General features: G+C 42.3%; 2 protein-coding genes across 2 annotated transcripts; both read left to right on the plus strand.

The window, feature by feature from the left end:
* The first annotated feature begins 350 nt into the window (after positions 1–350).
* LOC140373647 (uncharacterized) lies at positions 351–3,149 on the plus strand. Its single transcript, XM_072460247.1, has 5 exons — positions 351–715; positions 801–876; positions 1,127–1,205; positions 1,535–1,718; positions 2,291–3,149. The coding sequence occupies exons 1-5, from the start codon at positions 353–355 to the stop codon at positions 2,840–2,842; spliced, it is 1,254 nt and encodes a 417-aa protein (XP_072316348.1). The 5' UTR covers positions 351–352; the 3' UTR covers positions 2,843–3,149.
* Positions 3,150–14,949: 11,800 nt separating this feature from the next.
* Positions 14,950–21,297, plus strand: prpf3 (PRP3 pre-mRNA processing factor 3 homolog (yeast)). Its single transcript, XM_072460414.1, has 17 exons — positions 14,950–15,111; positions 15,426–15,578; positions 16,785–16,912; positions 17,024–17,194; positions 17,290–17,370; positions 17,447–17,688; positions 18,027–18,148; positions 18,223–18,407; positions 18,504–18,670; positions 18,744–18,826; positions 18,907–19,050; positions 19,133–19,232; positions 19,884–19,997; positions 20,118–20,236; positions 20,312–20,389; positions 20,477–20,529; positions 21,053–21,297. Exons 2-17 carry the CDS (start codon positions 15,434–15,436, stop codon positions 21,200–21,202), a joined length of 2,082 nt encoding a protein of 693 aa, XP_072316515.1. The 5' UTR covers positions 14,950–15,111; positions 15,426–15,433; the 3' UTR covers positions 21,203–21,297.
* The last annotated feature ends 113 nt before the right edge of the window (positions 21,298–21,410 follow it).

Raw genomic sequence — 21,410 nt, forward strand, 5'->3', positions numbered from 1 at the left:
GCAAGAGAGAGAGAGACTGCCTATTCTGATTTCACTACTCTACGCTCTCCCATCCCCCCTCACGCTCCCTGCTCCTTTCCTGTCTCCAGTCTCCTCAATGGGAGCCAGACATAGACTAGTATTGTGTGCCCACCGCCGGTGCCCACCCCCAGTCCCACTATGTTAAACTAGGGCACGGGTTTTGCCTTCCATTTTGGGGTAATTAGCTTCATGTGTTTGGGCACGGGCTTGCCAAAGATGCAAAGCTGCAGGCCGGAGAGGACATCAGAATCGCAGCACATTCTTGTAGAAGGCGCAATGTCTCGGTTCTGACTCTCTTGTCTTAAAAGCGCGTGTTCTCTGCTCCACAGTAATGCAGTCCCAGGGCAGCACATCCTCGCAGCCCTCCTTCGACTCCTTCAGCTCCAATGACAGCCTCATGTTCAGCGACTCGGAGCACGCCGAGGACGATTCGGACGTCTTCCTCGCCGACACCGCCTCCACGGTCATCATCAGCGGCATGGCCGGCGCGGTGCCCGGAGGAGACGGAGCGGCGGCGGCGGCGGGGTGCCCGGGGCCTCGGTGGACGTGCGGCGACTTCGCGGATAAAGAGGAGGAGGAGGAAGGGTACGGGTCAGAAAGTGCCGGCAAGGCGTCTAAACTCAGCCTGGGGGGGGGGAGCGAGCCAAAAGGTCAGACCCCGAAGACTCAGGGAGATCTGATGTTTGCGCAGAAGGTAAGAAGCGGCGGAAATGATTCACGCACCGCGAAAACCCGACTCCCGGCTCACTCGTAGTTTGTCTTCTGTCGTGCCTTCGCAGTGCGCCGAGCTGCAGGGGTTCGTCAGGCCGCTGCTGGAGTTGCTGAATGGACTGAAGCAGGGCCGATTCGACCGCGGTAAGCATCTTTTGGCCCGTGTCGGATTGCCTAGCGTAAGCACACGCCGGGTCACATGATCCGAGCAGCCCCCTCATTCACTGCCTCCCCTCATTCAGTGCCCCCCCGTGTGTGCGCACGTGAAGTCCCCGGAGATGATGAGAGCAGAAGTGAAAATAGTGTGTGAAAGAGAGAGCGCAGGTTTAGACTTGTATTTGCAAACAGCGGTGCGGGGTCTGAGCTGACGAGGGTATTGTTTTTTGATTGGCAGGTTTGAGCACTTTTCAGCAGAGCGTTGCCATGGATCGAATACAGAGGATTGTGGGAGTTCTGCAGAGACCAAACTGTGGGTAAGGAACTGCGACGCTTTCTACGTTAACAACCAATACGTGAACGGACACATGTTTCCATCACATTATACTAGAGGTGGGATGGGACACACAAAAAAGATGAGATTTTGACATAGTGTAAAATAAATATACTGTGTGGTTCACTTCACATATGGTAGTTAGACTCGCAATTTTGGATTTATATGATTTGACAATTTCTCAATCATTTTTGCACTGTTTCTTTCAACTACAGCACGCTCTTTTTTTGTGTCTCAATTTCCAAAAACTTTCCAAAAACCTTGTCTGCCACGTTAATAATACTGTTCTCTTTATTACCGTTTTTTCTATAGAGAGAAGTACCTCAACACACTGCTCCAGGTGGAAGTGATGCTTAAAGTTTGGTTTCCTCAGATAGCCACTTTTCCCGTCTCGGCTGCGTCCAGCGTAGCCACCTCCCCCGCGCTCTCTCTGCAGGACACCGCCGGCTTCACACCGTCGCACAAGCACAAGGACCAGTCGCACATTCCCGTCAAGGTAAACCCAACACTCTTCCTCCAACTTCTGCGGGAATGTCACGATTGCTAGTTTTAGCGGCGCCATTAATGTCACAATTTTGCGGTTATTCGCGATTATTGACACCGTGACCCAAGTCGTAGATGACCATTCCTCTATTGTTTGACCAGCTGAATGATGAAGTAAAGTGAATGTACATAAACAGCCAGATAGCACTTCACATACTACTTTTTTGCAGAATACCGTATTTTCATTTTTTGAGAAAATGTAAGGCTTTCAAGTGCGCCTTATAGTGCAGAAAATACGGTAGTAGATTGAATTGACTTTTAATCTTTCTTCTAAAATTCTTACGATTCTTATTTTTTGACTGAATAATCATGATGATCGATTAACCATAAATAGATAGATCAATAAGAGACTTAAAAAAATATATACATTATTCAGAATACACTGATCTATCGGGGCCTTTTTCACAGAAGTGTCTTATTGTAGGTTTTTTCAATCTCTGTAGGATAATCGTGACGTCCCTAAGTACAGTTATACGTACCACGTTTGCTCTGTTCATCTACTAAATACTAAATGTCACTCTGCAGAAGCGCAGGCTGAGCTGGACGGGAACAGACTCGCCCACACCCTCCCCCGTGCTGCTGAAGTCCCCTTGCGTCACGTCCGAAGAAGACAAAGCTCCGGGGCACAGAGACGGCCACTCGACAGACTCCGCTGCCGCAAACGCAGAGGAGCGAGGCAAGCCGCCCACGTATAAGGCCCCCAGCACGGAGCCCAGCCTGACGTGGGTCCATGTCGCCCCGATCCCGTCCCCGCGCAAGTCCGGCTCCCCCGCGGCCGCAGAAAGCGGCGACGGATCACCCGGTCCGGCCGGCTCGTCGCGCAAAAGAAAGAGCGCCGCCACGCAGGACAGCTCGATCTCCTCCACGACGACCAGGAAGAACCAGAAGAGGAACACGACCAAGCCCGCTCGGTGCCAAAGCCAGCCCAGTGTTGCACAACAGAATGACAATGAGAAGGACCCCTCAAGGTCGAAGCAGTCACCTCGAGTCAAAACATTGCCCAGAGAACATTCTTCTCCCTTAGAGACCTGGGGACGACCTTCAACAACGCCTTCACCAGGTACAAGCTGTGGTTAAAAAGGGAAGCGATTGAGCCCAATAAAATACAGCTTAATACCAACAAAACCACTCAAAAAAACAACAACACGTATTTCAAATTGAAAGACAAGTCGGTGTTGGGCATTTTTCCCCGTCCACCAAAAACAAATGCACAATATGGAAAGAGATGCAACTCAGATACGGCTGAAAGGACTGAAAGTGTTTGTCCTGAAACCATTTTAACTCTAGTACAGGAAATGACGTGTTGTGATAATCAAGATGTTTCCGGCGATAATCACTCAAACCAAGAAAACGGCGAAATGAATCTACTGACTTGTAGGTGTGCCACTAAGAAGAAGTGACGTAGTGAAAGAAGTCTGCAAAAAGTATGTAGCGTGTGACGTGATCGGAACAGAGCGTTATATTTTTCATGTGTAAAAAGAGAAAGAGAAAAAAACACACACACACACACAGGAAAAGACTGTGGAAATTCAATGTCGTCCACTCACGAATGTAATCCCAGATCTGGCCCTCGGCTGGAGCGTCGGTGATAAACAAGTGACCAAGGATCGAGAGTTTCTGACCAGCAAGAAATGTGAGGGTGAGAAAAACAAGGACCACTTAAAGATATACAGACAGTTCCACGGTTAATTTATTCATGTGTTGTTCAGACTCTGCATTTATTTATTCTATGTATTTATTTATTAGGCAGCTAAATATCACTGGCTGTGTGATTGCATATAATCTTGCCGTCATCCTTTAGGTGATAAGATGGTGTTGAAGTTCTTTTTTAAACTAATATGAGCTTAAAAGAAAAGGAAATTAAATCTTGTTGATTGGACTACTGTGCCTTTCCACCAAATAGGATGTGTTCAGTGCATTCATACTGCATTTTGATTGTTAACTGCTTTTATAATACCAGATACAATCACTTGTGAACGCCTACATGTAGTCATTTTTAATCATAAAGTACAACTGTATCACTTTCAAAGAAGTACACAGCTCAACCTTCTGACAGGCGATAAAAACACTCTTTTCTCCGCAGTGGCCACTATCTGCTCGGTTCAGCCTCCCCACAGAGGAGTGTTGTGGGCCGGGGGGAGGCGGGCCATGTAACTAATATCAAAAGAACAGAAGAATGAACTGCACTTGAAGCCGGTGCTCTTGAAAACTTGAAAAAGTATGATATAATTTACAATTGTAAGAGAGGATGTCTCTTTGCACCTGCTCTGCTGCTATTCTTCTAATTCCACTTCTCAATTTAGAGAGTCTTTTTATTTGGTTGGGAATTTTTTACTAACATAGCAGGGGTTTACATAAATTGCTAAAGTATTGTATATATTGATAGTAAACTATTTTGAAATTGTTCTAAGTTGTTCATACATATATGGAGCCCGGCTCCTGGAAGACTCCATGTTACTGCCTACATTTGGAGTACGGAGCATACAGTCCTTGAGGTGAACCATTCTACCCCATCCTGTCCTCAGACGTAGCAAAACGGTGTGCCAGACGCTGACCCGAATTAAACGCTGGGGTCTCTTCCACCCCGCTCTCGTTTTTATACGGTTGTGGTATGACAGGGAAGCCAATTGCACTTATTTTTTCATTGTTTACGTTTACTTTTTATGTATGCTTTTCTACTGCGGTGATGACTGATGGTTGATAAAATGTCATTTGTTTTACAGCCTTCTTCTTTACATTGTAAGAATGAATAGTTCCACCCTCTCTCCTATAGTAAAGCCTCACCTTCACCTTCCTAACTACTTTAGTATCTGTTCAACTGCCACTCTCATGTCACATATTTACATGTATCACTCTTATGGATACTTTTTCATAATACTTTTTCAACTAATCTTTGAATAAATGAAACATTTTGGAAATTAATCATCTTGTTTACTTTTCTTCCGTTAAAGGAACACATGTTGTTTTTTTACTGACTGCTATGACGTGTCTGTGAGTGGTTTGAGGAAAAAACAGCTCTCGTTTAACAGATGTGTGACTCAATGGGGCGATTTAAACGCTGTATGTTTTGGAGTGTGCGTAAGCGGGAGACGGCGGGGGACGAGGGGGGGACGAGGGCGGGGAGGACTGCACCCGCTGTAATCGGACTGGCACTATGCGGGGGGCGGCTGATCCTCCAACCAGCTGCTAGGAGGGCAAACGGGAGTGCAGTGTCGATGTTTGGGATGTGACCGAAATCCAGAAGATAAACATAGGAAACGCCACGTTTAAACTAGCAAAACACACCACAGACTAACGAGCAAAATGAATGAATGTTGTAATCGGTCTTATTGTTATAGTGTCTTCCATTGCAGAGGAACATTTTGGAGGGGTGTGGTTCGGCCCTCTCCTGCTCGCGTGGGTCGAGATCAGCATGCCCTGCTCATAAACAGATGCACGCACGGGCACCACTCCCCTCCCCTGGCACACTGACTGGCTGATTCTGTGGTGGGCCCGGCGCTGACATGGCAGAGTCCGCCCCCTCGCCATGCCTCTGCCTCTCCGTTCCACCACGGCCCCCCCTTGTATCCATGCAGTTTTTAGCAGAGGAGCTCGTCTGCCTCAGTCTCCCCCTGCCACTGTTACTCCTACTTTACCCCTCCACTCGCACACGGGGCACCACGCAGAAGGACGAGGGGAGAGTATTTAGAGGGCAAATGAGGAAAGACTGGCAGACTTCGGGTGAGGACATGCGCTGCAGTCTCCAGGAGATGTTTATAATGTAATATCGTTGCCCAAACCTGACCTTTTGCACAATTTCTCATAAAATTCGTAGATTTCACCTTTCATTTATTATTTTCATAGCATCTTTGTCCTGTTTTAGGATAACCAAGGGCACGTGTTTTGCAAAGCATGAACCACACTTGAACACACAAAATGATCAGTCTGCCCTTGTTATCTTGTGGTAGGAGCTTTGCAAACACTCATTGGCTGGTGGCTACTTGCAGTCTGTCCAATTGCAGTGAAAACTTACCTTGAATATCGTGTGGTTGCCTACACTACCAAAAAAAAAAAAAAAAGCACGAAAGCTCAACTGAGATTCAGTGAATGAGCGATTTTGACTAGATTCGATGTATTCAATTAATGGACCAAGTTTAGTTGACATGGTTTCAAGATGTGACTAACTTGTTTCAGTACATTACCACGGATTTCATGCTAATTTATGGGCAAACTGGGAAGAAAACTGGAAACGGGTCGGGTTTTATGTTATTTCTATTTGGGACATTGTAGTGTAATGTGTTATTTTCTTGTTTTAGAACCCAAGCAGTCCTGAAAATAGTGACATCATTTGGAATGAACTAGTGAAACCAAATAATCCAGATTCATATTCTGAATCGCAATCATTTTTGTCATGCTTGATATTCATTTTCTGCAGTGCACTTCTTCCCAAAAAAAGTCCCCTCCCGCTCGCACTCTTTCAGGTCCTCACATCCTCACATCCTCACATCCTCACATCCTCACGTCCTCACGTCCTCACGTCCTCACGTCCTCACATCCTCTCATCCTCTCATCCTCTCATCCTTACATCCTTTAGATAAGATAAGACCTTTATTGTCCCACAATGAGGAAATCCCAGTGCTGCCACACAGATTAGGAACAGAAACAAATTAGGTACAGAAGAATAATAACAAAAAAACAGATAACTTATAAAAAACCTCTTATTTACAGCCGTTCTATGGACAGAAAATATTGCACAAGGATATTTGACATTATGTCACAGTATTGCACATGAGTATGACAGTATTGCACATGAGTATGATAGTATTGCACATGAATATGATAGTATTGCACATGAATATGATAGTATTGCACATGAATTATGAAGCTGAATGACACGTGTTCAGAGCTAACAGTGTTTGTTATAAAGTCTGACAGCAGCAGAAGGAAAGACCTGTGAAACGTCTCCTTCACACAGCAAGGGTGGATCAGTCTCTCACTGAAGCTGCTCTCCAGAGCGGACAGAGTGTCCTGCAGGGGACAGAGTGTCCTGCAGGGGGCGACACTCATGGTCCAGCATAGATGTGAGTTTAGCCAGGACCCTCCTGTCCCCCACCTCCTGCACCGAGTCCAGAGCACAGCCCAGGACGGAGCTGGACTTCTTGATGACTCTGTCCAGCCTCCTCCTCTCCCTCTCTGTGATGCTGCTGCTCCAGCAGGCCACACCGTACAGGAGCTGATGCCACCACAGAGTCATAGAAGGTCTTCAGGAGTGGCCCTGTCACTCCAAAAGACCTGAGTCTCCTCAGGAGGTAGAGCCGACTCTGGCTCTTCCTGTACAGTGCGTCTATGTTATGAGTCCAGTCCAGTTTGTGGTTCAGATGAACACCAGGTACTTGTATGAGTCCACTCTCTCAATGTCCCGTCCCTGGATGTTCACTGGTGAGGGGGCAGTGGGGTGGCGTCTGCGGAAATCCACCACCATCTCCTTGGTCTTCCCCGCGTTGATGAGGAGGTGGTTCCGCTGACACCAGTCCACAAAGTCCTGCGCCAGTCCTCTGTACTCCGCATCATCGTCGTCCGTGATGAGTCCGATGATGGCAGAGTCGTCAGAGAACTTCTGCAGGACACAGCTGTCCGTGTCATGTCTGAAGTCTGCAGTGTAAAGGGTGAAGAGAAAGGGCGCGAGGACAGTGCCCTGGGGCACCCCCACACTGCAGGTCCGAGTGTCAGACACACAGTCCCGGGCTCTCAAAAACATCCTCCATCCTCACATCCTCACATCCTCTCATCCTCTCATCCTCTCATCCTCTCATCCTCTCATCCTCCATCCTCACATCCTCACATCCTCTCATCCTCTCATTCTCTCATCCTCACATCCTCACATCCTCTCATCCTCTCATCCTCACATCCTCACACCCTCTCATCCTCACATCCTCACATCTTCACATCTTCAAATCTTTAAATCTTCAAATCCTCACATCCTCACATCCTCACATCCTCACATCCTCACATCCTCACATCCTTACAACCTCACATCCTCACATCCTTACAACCTCACATACTCACGGCCTCACATCCTTACAACCTCACATCCTTACAACCTCACTTGCTCACATCCTCACACTCTTACATCCTCACATCCTCACATCCTCACGGCCTCACATCCTTACAACCTCACATCCTTACAACCTCACTTCCTCACATCCTCACATCCTCACATCCTCACATCCTCCCATCCTCACATCCTCACATCCTCACATCCTCCCATCCTCACACCCTTACATCCACACATCCTCACATTAGCAGCTACAGTCACTCTTACTCACCCTCAGGTCCTCGGGGCGTTGTCAGGGCAGAGCGGTCTCAGAACGGCCTCAAAGCTCATTAAAACTGTGCGGAGGACATTTCTGCAATAGGAAATGACAGAGACACGTGTTAATTTCCTTTTCTGCGTGGTTATGGTAATGCCAATCGTGGGGGTTGGTGACAGTGGCTCAGTGGCTACAGAAATCGTTTGTTGTTGCGTTCTTGGGCAAGACACTTCACCCACCTTGACTTGTAGGGCTGTGGGTTTGTAATGATTTTCTATCAAACGGTCGACGATGACCAAAATTTGTATTAGGACTTAAATGATAAGGAATTATAGCTAAACATTTGTAGTGTAGTCATCTGCCTTTTTACAAATAAATAAATGAAATAAATGAAATAAACTTGACTAAGTCAAATGAATATGTATAAAAAGCCCTTTTCTGTTTAGTCTGGCTGCCAGTGCAGATACTGATACTTTTTGAGATCTTGATAGTGTCAAGCCACGCCCCCTCCTTAGTCTTGGGTGAAATTTTTCAAATGTAAAAACTGGGATGGGGAATAATAATAAAACCCACGGCCCGCCACACTGAGTGTCTGCCAGTGTGGGCCAATGGAGTTGATCTTCTGGGGTGGCAGTAGCTCAATGGTAGAGTGCTCTTGAGGTTGGCGGACCTTTACGGATAAATGTTCACTGCTCCTCGGTCAGTCTTGGGATCACACTTGTACAAATTCTCACCAGATTCCACATTTTTAGGACTTTGTGCTTCTTTCATGTGTTCCTTTTTTATGATGGTTACCAATCTACCAGAAGCTCTCTTCTGGTAAATTGGTCGGATCCACTGGCCCACAGGTTGGCAGTGTGAACATCTGGAGTGTGAATGGGTGACTGGTTCCTTGATGTAAAGCTCTTTGAGTGCCTTGACGGTAGAAAAGCGCTGTATAACTGTGGCCATTTACCCTTTTTTTTTTTGCGGATCACGGACCAAATGTATGACTCATGTCAGCAAAATTGTTAAATTGAATTAATAGAAATTAAAGTTATGTGATTTCTGTCATGTCTTTGTGATTTTAATGCAGTTTTGTCCTGTTGTGTGAAGCACTTTGAATTGCCTTGTGTACAAATTGTGCTCTACAAATAGCCTTGCCTTGCCAAGTTGACTACTCGATCGGCAGCGCATGTCCCTATTGCCTATGAATGTGGTGACTAAGTGAATGATTGACTGGCAGCCTCGCTTTCGTCCGCCGTGGCTACAGAAGAAACCTTCCTCCACCGAGTGTGGAGTGAAAGGATAATGACAACACTGCTTTGAGAGGCTTCGACGAGCCTGTAAAGCACATTAACAAGGACAAAGCATTAATACATCGGCCCTGGCAACACAGACCTGCTATAAAATGTGTCCATTTTTCCATTTATGAAAAAAAACGGGTACATGTATTCAGGATCACATGTTACACTCACTTAAATCAGATAATAACTTGCACATCACCACATGAAAATGGGGTCTGAACTGGGACTGAACCTGGAACTAAACTTGAACTAGACCAGGACTCGAACAGGACCAAACAGGGTACGTTCACACTTGCACATTCACAACATCTAAACTGGGACTAAACCTGGAACCAAACGTGGACCAGACCAGAACTAAACAATGACTCAGACAGGACCAAACCATATGGGCTGAATTTAGGACCAAATAGTGACAAATGAACTCACTAACGTCTACTAAGCCTCAAACTAAACTCAAACCAGGACCAAAGCAGGACAAGAGGGAGGAATGGTCCCTATGCAACTCTTCATTGTTTTGGAAAGAAATGTCCAAACTGGAAATCCACAAATGTAAACCACATCCGAGTTGACTGGGTCCATATGATTGATTATTATCTTGTGGCTTGAAGTCCATTCAAATAACAATAGCACCTCTTGTTTTAATAATACCTTATCAGGCTATAATACCTTTTGAGGCTATAATACCCTTTGAGGCTATAGTGAAAGAAGAAAAAATAAATAAGAACAAGAATTCTTTTGTTATATGTTTCGTTTGTTTAAGGGGATTTCTTCCATTAACTCGGTCAGAACATCTTCATCATAATTTTTGTATGTATAATAATTTAGATAATAATGATAATAAAACAGAAAAAGTAATGACAAACCTTAAAAATAAGAAGAACAAATTCTGCTACAACAATTTGACTGTTAAAAAGTAATTTTGCCTCGTCAATCTGAAAGTGTTAAAATGTTGAGAAGTCTACTACTATCTACTCCTGTGACGTCAGTATCGCGGGGCGAGGTAAAGACAGATACCGGGACTCCATTTTCAAGGACGCACGTGTATCTCCTGACATTGTGCGTGATATTTGGGACAGCGCGGAGCTACAGGCAAAAGAACATCCTCATCTGTTTCTTTGGCCTGGATGTGTTCACCCTCCCGATGGTCATTCATTGAAGAGGGATTCGCCACATTCAACAGATTACAATCAATCAAGTCTTTTTTGTGTTTTAATACAATTGTCGAAGGAATGATTTAATCAGAGACTCAATAAAGTGTTTAAATTCTGAAATATGTGCAATGAAAAGAGATGAGCAATATGTTTTTGCTCAAAGGCATTGGCCATTGTGGAAAATGAGCTATCTATCCATCTATCTATCTATCTATCTATCCATCTATCTAAATATTCAAATAGTGCCAAGAATAGTGCATTTAAATAAAAATAGTGCAAAAATAGGCTCATAACCTAATAAATAAAAGCCTATTCTTACTTGTGAAGGTCATGTTCGGGGTGTGCAAGAACATTATGGTCCCGTTGGTTTGGGAATTTGAGTGTGAAATCTAAGACACATATTTCAAGTCTTCAAGTCTGTGCAGGAATTTGTTTGTGCCTGTATAAAAGTGAAATGTATAAATGATGAACTGGAGATCAAACGAAGATGGAGATCGTTAGTGTGATTTCAAACGTTTTTTTGTTTTATTTCACTGTTTTGATGTTGCAATGTCTTTGTACGTGATCGATGTTTTAAACAGCTCCGCTTGCTCCACAAAATGCCTCCTATGGCACCAATAAAGGCTCTCACTAATTAACAATTGTATTAATTGACTAACACATGTAGAGATAGGCATTATATATCAAAAGTGTATAATCAAATCATTGTAATTTTTCTGTCCATCCACATTTTGCAGTTTATTTGAACTTCAACAAGCACATTCTCAAGCACGTTTCAGCACATTTCTGATGGATTGCCATGATATCATCTGAATATTCATAGTGGTGCCATCCGGACAATCCCAAAACATATTGATATCAATATTAATTCTTGTCAATATCGGCCACCCCCACTTCCAGGCCATGTTTAGTCTTCAATCAGTTTCTTGCTGGATGTGATAACCCTCTTCATGATCATTTATTACCAATGGAAGTAAATACAAAATAAATAAAAAAAATCCCAGAAAACACAAGATACCACTCTATCTGTGAAAAGAGACAACACAGTGCCCAGAGACTGGATCTTCACCATAATTTACTGCCCCTGTCGGAAGGCTTCGGAAAAAATTGGGTCAGCAAGATAAAATACACTTTGGTCTTACACGTAGTTGATGAATCAGAGGTGTGAAGCAGAGTCAAACTTGTAACGTAAGCTTTTATGTAATAACTACTGCACAAGACTCAATATATATACTGTATATCTCATCCATATTAATAAGTCTATAGCTTATACAACCAGCAATGAATTATGAATGAAGCGAATGAATGAAAGCACTTGAGAACCACCACACTGTGACAGTTAAAGGATAATGCAGAGACTAAATACTTAACATTCTTCTTAGATAGTAAAGCAATTCATAGCTCCAACCGCACACGCCCACTATTATCTATCAAATCTACAAGTGGACAAAGGGAATTAAGTCACTGTTCAATGTGCGAGTGATAGTTGCAGCTTGCACTTATACTGCGTGCGGAGACGGCGTTACATAACAGTTGGCTGGTTGGAGAAAAGGGGCAGGGAAGCACAACGCATGGAGAGATATAGAGTATCTGGTTGTGTAAGTGAGGGCATTATTATTATTATTATTTTTTTTTTAAATCAAAGCATTTATGTTTAACAAGGGTACAAGAAAGAACTGTGCATCAGATCCAGCCTTTTCCATGTCAATACTGCAATTGTGTTGGGATCTCTTTCCATAAAACACATTAAATCAACAACAAATCCAAATAGTATTGATGTAACGGCTGTTTATTTTTAAGTAAATATAGAACTGCATTGTAAAGAAACGGTAAATTGGTTAAACAGACATACTGGTAGTCTTATATTAATTCATTGAGCTAACCCTGGTCTCCTGGATTGGACCTGTTGACCTAAGATAAGATAAGATAAGATATTCCTTTATTGTCCCACATGAGGAAATTTCATTGGTGCAACGCAGGTAGATACAGAGGTAGATACAGAAGAACAGATCACTTATAGGAAGTCTGAAAAACACTTTCAGTAGAAGATCTCCTATAAATAAATAAAAACTCCCATAGACAAATAAATAAATAAATACCATTGCATGTGATCCCGACAGTAATTGCACATGAAAATGTGTCACGACAGCACATAGATTGCACATGAATTTCACAGTAATTGCACATGAATTGCACATGAATTCCAACAGCAATTGCACATATGACAGAATTGCACATCAGTATTAGGTCAGTATTGCGAGTGTTCAGTACTAACAGTTTTTGTTATAAAGTCTGACAGCAGCAGGAAGGAAAGACCTACGGAACCTTTCCTTCACCCAGTGAGGGTGGATCAGTCTCTCACTGAAGCTGCTCTCCAGCGGAGAGAGTGTCCTGCAGGGGGGTGAAGAGAAAGGGCGCGAGGACCTGGTGCATCCCTTACAATGTGTTGAATAAATAATTTAGGAACAATGGTGGTTTTACAGGGAACGTACATGTGAGAGGGTCATTGAACGGGCTCAAACCCTTACAGTAAAATCAATAGGATGGAAGAAGTGCTGTGTGGTTAATTTCTAATAAGAATTCATGACTTTATTAGTATTATTGGCAATAGGGGCAGGGGAAAGTAGGATTGAACACGTTTGCAACCTCATCTACCTGCAATTACTGAGTACATGTACACCATTATGGCAACTGCAGTTGAATTTGAGTGTCTGAATGTATGTTGTCATAGTGCACTTATTAATCATGTCTAGAATTGATAATAAACAGACATAATACACACATAACAAACTGAACAAGAAAAATAAATAGCACAAATAAAATAAGTTAACCTTTATTTGTCCCACAATGGGGAAAATCCAATGTTGCAACACAGGTTAGGTATAGAAACAAATTAGCTCACAGAAGTATAATAATAAAAAAAACAGAACTTAGAAAAACACTGTTAGAAAAAACCCTCTTATACCACTCTTATTTACAGCTGTTATATGGACAGAAAATATTGCACCAGGGATGATTGACATCCATAGGACAAAGTTAGACATTTCGAATGGTCCTGATCCATAGCAAAATAGCATTATTTTGTGCAGAAAATTACTTATTAATTGATTACACATTAAGTTTTTCCTTAATAACACAATAAAATGTGAGATTAGACGTGGTATTTATTCTCTACTTACACCTAGATAACTACAGCCTTTGACATTTGACTACATTTGATTGCATTGTTCAGCCTCACAGAATAAACAAGGTGTATGGACCAAACCGCTGCAGACTTGATTTGTTGGAGGGATCTGGTGTAGCCTCAGGCGCTGTGCTGCATTCAGGCTTACACTGCCATGAATGAATGTACTTTAGTCGACCCAAATCACGCAGCCAGAAACAAAAAAAAAGTGGGGGCTGATCTAAAAAATCTGAAAGAAACTCCTCTCTTAAGTCTGGGCTGTAGATGTAATGTTTAGTCTACCACAATAAAACTAGTTGTAAAAGATCAAATAAATTGAAGAAAAAATACAGAAATAATAGTGAAGTGGTAGAACAGTTGTCCCAAACTAGACATAGTCAAGAAAATATTGATGTTGTGACATATCGTAGCGGATATAGTATCAATACAGGGATGTGCCTGTTTGTTTGTTTGATTTTGTTTTTAGCAGGGTAAACACAAGAAAAAAGAGAGCTTTTCTCATTGGGGTTTCCCTGTACAAACAACTAATTCATGATAAATTGCTTAGTTAAACAATCATTAACCTGCTGGCTGCATCTACTGAGCTGAAAGGGTGATTTAGTACAATTGTATTCTGACATTAAGGACATTGTGAACATTAAATTTCAATACTTTTTGTTCTTCTACATCAGCCAACAACGCCGTGGCCCCCCTTATCGAGATAAGATCGCACGGGGCACCCCAATCACAATTCATACTTTGTATAAAAGAACATGTTTTGTTCTTCACAAGAAGCTTATTTAATGGCTAAAAAGGTATAGTGTTGTTTTTGTTGTGTTGCTTTCAACGGAAAAGGTGCATTTACCACCACTTACTGTAGATGTACATCTTTATTGTATGTGTTTTATTCTATACTGTAAAAATAACAGAGAAAGAGAGAGAGGACAGAGAGAATGAAAGAGAGAAAAAATAAGGAAGAAAAAAAAAACGGACATCAAGACTCCGAAACCATGGCAACCTCACAACCAGCCAGGTTCCACAGAGACTCTTTTGTCCATTAGACGACTATAACGGCCTACTCAGTGACCTCTCCAAACACTGCTGCAGTATTCTTCATCAAACTCTCCAAACTGTAATTACAATGTATTATTTAATTGTTAATTTAGGTTAAATAGTAAAAAGTTTGGTTATTTCTTCTGCCAATGCCGCTGTAGTCCTTTTGATTTGCGCTAGACGGCGATCTCGAGCATTTTATGTTTAAAAACTGACACCGGAAACTGATAAAACATCTTTTTCCGGGTCCATAAAATAAACGTCGTGTTAACGGCGCGAGCTAACAGAAACTTTTATCCGGAAAACCAATGTATTCAGTGTTTTACGTTTTTTATGTGCATTTCTTTTACCCTTAACTTTAACCACGCGCATCCCCACACAAAGGAATCAATAGTTCTCTAAGGTTTGTGTTTGTATTGCGCCTTCTTAAGTGTTTACAACTTCATGTGGCTAACGCGGATTGGATTAAATGCTAGCGGCTGTTAGCATTGGTGCTGTTTTGACTTCTCCTGTGCTGCACTGCTCTGCTCCTTACCATGTGATGCAAATCCAACCGTAAACATGCCATCTACGAAATAAACATAACGCGAGCAAATATATGAAAGATCAATACCTTTTAAAGCAACGGTACACTCTTTAGCTAACGTTATACCTCCTGTGCGCACTTGTGACTTTTATATGTTGATGCTACTGTTGATGTTTTGTTTTTTTTGTCAGGTTTGATTATGTCTCTTCCCAAGCGGGAGGTGGAGGAGCTGAGGCCGTGGGTGGAGCGCACTGTGAAGAAGGTTTTGGGTTTCTCGGAGCCGACCGTGGTCACCGCGGCTCTGCACTGCGTAGGAAAAGGACTCGACAAAAGGAAGACTACAGGTACCGGCCGCACACTTGTTTATTTATGAACTTGAGATCAGTGGCTCTAACGTCTGCAATGTTGGATGTTATTGTGAAGGGAAAATGCTGTGATATTGACCATTATTGACAAACCAATCATTAGGGAAATCCTTAATGTTGTTTTGTTTCTGTGGTCTAATATCATACCATTCCTGAAGTATGTGACCTGCTTTCTGAAATAAAACTTTCTGAATGATAAAGTAAAAAATAATGTGTGTACCTGTGTACGTTTCCCAAATGAAGTAATTTCAATTAACTTCAAATTTTGAAAATGATTGAGATGATGTTTTTTAGATTATTGTGACCTGAATAATCATGACACCCACACACCTGGGGCGATGCGGGTTAAGTGTCTGGCCCAATAACACAACAGTATTTATCTTTTTTTTTTTTGTGCCTGGGTGTTCAGTTTTATTATTCAGTCAAATCTTTATTCATTGGCCAAATTGTTTATTCGTTCTGCCTTCAGGATGGTGATTGTTCTAGTTAAGACCAACTTTAAAGTTGCTGTATTCTTTGTGAAAGCCTTTTTTTTTTAGCCTCTTTATCATATTTCAGCAATAATTTAGAGCGCCACAGAATCACCATCATCAATACAGTGACATCAGCAAAAACACATGGTCATGACTTTACCACGCCACCGGCCCTACATCACCAGGGGCGAGAGGAGGTGGAGAAGACAAAACGCCAAAGAAGGAGAGGAAGAAGAGTCAGCTCTGGAATAAAGCAGTCACTGTTTGATGTCATCAAGCAACAATACAACAGATAATTGAACCTGGCAGATTGCACGGAAGACGCACCGACTACGACAAAGTCTGAGGAATAAAGTCTGGCGGTAATGCAACACTTGGATGCCAACCGCCATAAAACAACAACAACAACGCACCGATATGGCCATGCATTACACGTCCAAGTGAAGTCTAATGAATAAAGTCTGGCGGTAATGCAACACTCGGATGCCAACCGCCATAAAACAACAACAAACCGCCACCAGACAACGGGTGTGGAAGGCCGGCTGGAATAAAGTCTGGCGGTAATATAACACTTGGATATCAACCGCCATAAAACGACAACAACACCATAGAAGAAGAAAGTGTCAAACTGACATAAATTACAGAACAAAAATCATGCAATAAGTGTCAAATATATTGGGTATTTACGCCTGTATCGTTTGTTTGTTTTTAGACCAGTTGCGTCCTTTCCTTGAAGACTCCGCTGGAGGCTTTGTCGACCGTCTGTTTGAAGCTGTGGAGGAGAGCCGCAGTTCTCGTGGCAGTAAAGGATCAGAAAAGAGCAGAAAGAGAGAAATAAAAGTGGGTGCAATGTGTGTAGAATGTAGAAGATGTGCGAGTGTTCGGCTGAATGAATTAAATATTGTTCCAGGTTACTCGTTCTGTGGTGTTTATCATATTTCTTTACATTAGGATGTCTTCAGCGACGAGTCTGAAACTGGCTCTGTAAGAGACAAGAGTTTGGACAAAGGAGACGGAACGGTCGTGAAGCGCAAAAGAGTTCCACGTTTCGAAGAAGTCGAGGAGCCAGATGTTCTGCCCACGCCGACGATGGAGAGCCCGGGCATGCTCTCCAAAATGCAGGTACCAGAAATGCCATCAGCAAAACAAATATACGTCGTTCTGTGTTTTTAGTTTTTGAGGAAAACTGTTTATTAACTAATTGTTCAAACAAATAGATCAAACAAATGATGGAGGCGGCCACAAAACAGATTGAAGAACGCAAGAAACAACTCACCTTTTCCACTCCTACGGCATCAGTAAGTTATTAATGTTTTGGCTAACCGACACGCAATTCATTTACTCTAACTCCAACACGTTTGTTTTTATCCGTAGCGCCTGTCGTCGTCTGATTCAATGTCTCGACTCGGCGCTGGAGCTGCGTCCATCGGTCCGTCGCAGGCGGCTAGTTTCATGAACGATGCGATTGAAAAGGCTCGTAAAGCTGCAGAAGTACAAGCTCGCATCCAGTCTCGACTGTCGTCCCAACCTGGCATTCTCGGGGCTTTGGCAAACCCGGCGCCCAACAACAATTTCGTGGCCCTGGCGAACCTTCACGCGATGGGAATAGCGCCGCCGTAAGTGCTTTGGTCACGTTCAGTTCAAGAGCTGTTTGGATGTGCTTTGCCTCCGTCGATAGTTGCTTTTAATTTAGTTTAAATTGAGCCCTTTGACCAAAATGATAGTTTGTCTAGTTTAGTTGCATTGCTTCATGTGCTCAAACTTGTTCCTGTGGTTTGATCTGGGATTGTGTGATTTAAATGAGAAGGTTATGTTCAGTCTCTACTTGACCTTTTTATTCATTTTAGTTGAGTTGGTATTAGTCCACTAAAATCTGTAGTTTTATTAATCACTTTTTTTTTTTACTCTGCACTAATATGATGTTGACAAAAGTGTCGCTGCTTTTTCTCTTCAGCAAAGTTGAGATGAAAGATTTGATGAACAAACCCACTCCTCTTATTCTGGATGACAAGGGAAGAACTGTGGATGCCACTGGGAAGGAAATCGAGCTCACACATCGTATGCCCACTCTGAAGGGTATGTTTGGGGCAAGGTACGAATTTATTATAGCAACGTTTCGTAATTTAACACTTTTTTCCTCTTCTTTTAAGCCAATATCCGTGCTGTGAAGAGGGAACAATTCCGACAGCAGCTGAAGGAGAAGCCTGGGGAGGAATTGGAGTCTACTTATTTTGACAATCGAGTGAACTTGGTACCGGCTCAGCGCGTTCGCAAGGGCTTCAAATTTCACGATCAGGGCCGTTTTGAAAAGATCGCACAAAGAATAAGAACAAAGGTTACAATACATACAAAATATTTGATGATAAATTTGTGTTTATGCAATGTTTGCTTTGACTAAAATGTGGTTTTATTTATACGTGATCTCAACCAGGCCCAATTGGAGAAGTTGCAGAATGAAATTGCTCAGGCGGCAAGAAAGACGGGAATCCAAGCCTCCACAAAGCTGGCGCTAATCGCTCCTAAAAAAGAGCTCGGCGATGGAGAGGTGCCCCACATCGAGTGGTGGGACTCGTACATCATGCCCTCAAACAAAGAATAGTAAGCATATATTGTCTCTTACTAACTGTCGTGGCATTTTATGTATTAAATGTTATTTGTTTCTCCACACTAGTGCTTCAGACACAAAATTTAAAGAATTGGAGCTTTTTGGGGTGACAAACCTCGTAGAACACCCGGCCCAAATAAAGCCACCAGGTGAGTTTATTATTGGCCTCACATTAGGATATTGGTACCATTTTTAGAGCACTGAATGAACATGTACATTTCTTTGTCAGTTGACACAGATAAAGCGGTAACTCTGGGCGTATACTTGACAAAGAAGGAACAGAAAAAGCTCAGGCGACAAACTCGCAGAGAAGGCCAAAAAGAGTTACAAGAAAAAGTTCGTCTGGGGCTGATGCCTCCACCAGAACCCAAAGGTAGGAGAAACTAACCCGAGACGATAACTGACATTAATACATTGACGGAGAAGCTTGAATGGTATTTCTTGTATTTTTACAGTTCGTATTTCTAACCTGATGAGAGTACTTGGAACGGAGGCAGTCCAGGACCCAACAAAGGTTGAAGCCCACGTCCGAGCACAGATGGCAAAAAGACAAAAGTGGGTTTTTTGAAATATTTGGCATTGTAACCAAGGGCCGTTGTCAAAGCAATAGCACAACTTATACCTCCAAATATTATAATATATTTATATCTAAGATCCTCACAAAATCTTCAGACCAGGAAGGAATCATACTTCCCAACTCTCCCGATTTGGGGTCTGATCGATCTCCCGATTTGAAGATATTTCAATCGCCTTTATTTTGGTAGCAAAGGCGAGTGGGGGAACATACGGGGGACACGGGCGCCGCCATCTTTGTTGTGATTACGCTGCTGGGCGTTTCCGTCCCAGAATTCAAAGCAGGTTGAATTTAATCTGAACTCTACACCATGATAGTGACCGACATGAGCGTTGGCAAAGACAGCGGTGCCATGTAGGATAAACCGACTTAAAATTAAATACCATTTCTAAACTACATGGTTTGTTTAATACAGAAAGTGGGCCGAATATGCGTCCTATGAGTCATGTGGCATTATTAGTGTTATTTTCTGTTAATTCTGATAAAATTTGAAATCTCTCGCTTTTTTATGCGTTATCTCCCCCTGGGATGGTAAATAAGTTGGGAAGTATGAGGAATGAGGAATTTATTTGCCTGAAACCCATACTCTCCTAAGTTTTATTTACTTTTGTTTTTCGTCTCTCTTCTCCCAGGGCTCACGAAGAGGCCAATGCAGCTCGTAAACTGACATCAGAACAAAGAAAAGAAAAAAAAGTGAAAAAGTTGAAAGAAGACCTGACTGACGGTGTTCATATTTCCGTTTACAGGTGTGTTTGAACATCATATTCTTGAACATTTAGTATTTTAGTATCATTTAAAGTATTTTGAACAGCATATAAGTTGAGAATTATATTAAGAACGTAAACCATATTTTTTTTTACTTTCAGAATCCGCAACTTGCAAAATCCTGCAAAGAAGTTTAAAGTTGAGGCAAATGCCAATCAGCTGTACCTCACAGGCACCGTTGTCATGCATAAAGATAGTAACATCGTAGTGGTTGAAGGAGGCAAGCTGATTTTCTATTATTATAGTACTTTTGATTCATTGAATGAATTGTAACATTTCCATATTTTTATCCTAGGCCCCAAATCACAGAAAAAATTCAAAAAGCTGATGATGCACAGAATCAAATGGGAAGAACCCAACAGTAAAAGAGATGGTAAATGATATGAAATGTTCATTTGGAATGATTTTTTTCCCCTTGTTTGCTGGAAATTGTAATAAATGTTTTTCTATTTAAATCTAGATCGAGATGGCGATGATACAAAGAGGAACAACAAGTGCTGGCTGATTTGGGAGGTATGTGTTGATTATATAATCATGTAGTATTAGATATTCAATAGGAGTGTGTATGATCTGTAAATGTCATCATAATGATGATTTTTTTAAAGAAATGCTAACATCCTACAAAAAAGCAATTTAACATCAAATAACCAAGTGTTAAGTTTTCTAATATAATGTTTGTCCCTGGTTTATATTGTTAACTTTTATGATTGTGTTCTGAGCTTGTCTATGTAAAATATCATCTAAATGACATCAAGTTGCTGGTTAACAATTTATGGATACTTGTTTGAATGAATTGATTAAAGATGCACTATGCAACTTTCCTAGTGGAGGGTCCACCTGCTTGTTTCTATGGAGATTATCTTGCTTGTGGCCTGGCGTCACCTGTTCTGTTCTTTTTTTTTTTTAAAGCTTTTGTCAGGCAAAGCAATAAAATCTCCATGTAGACAAGTGACAGACCCGAAACATTTACTTAGTGCCCTTTATGGGCGTTTACTGTACTTTTTCCCTTTTACTCATGCTGTTTCTTGTTTCCCAGGGCACTGCCAAGGAGCGTAGTTATGGGGAAATCAAGTTCAAGCAATGTCCAACTGAAAGTATGGCAAGAGAACATTTCAAGAAGCACCGCACTGAACACTACTGGGACCTGGCACTGAGTCACAGCGTGTTGGACGGCACCGATGACTGACTTGAAACAAAATATATTTTTATATAAAATGCCCCACTTGTTCTCCTTCTCTGACCTCCATGACTGAGGATGCTGACTAAAATAATGGCACAAATTACTTTACTTGCTGTATTTTGATTGATGGAATGGACTATTACAACTGTACACGGGTATATAACCTGATGAAAACCTCATGAAAGTAGGCAAATGCTCCATGAATAAATGCAGT

The sequence above is a fragment of the Eucyclogobius newberryi genome, unplaced genomic scaffold (assembly GCF_026437365.1).
Source record: "Eucyclogobius newberryi isolate DKJ021-1_F unplaced genomic scaffold, fEucNew1.0.hap1 SCAF_3, whole genome shotgun sequence".
Taxonomy (NCBI): Eukaryota; Metazoa; Chordata; class Actinopteri; order Gobiiformes; family Gobiidae; genus Eucyclogobius; species Eucyclogobius newberryi.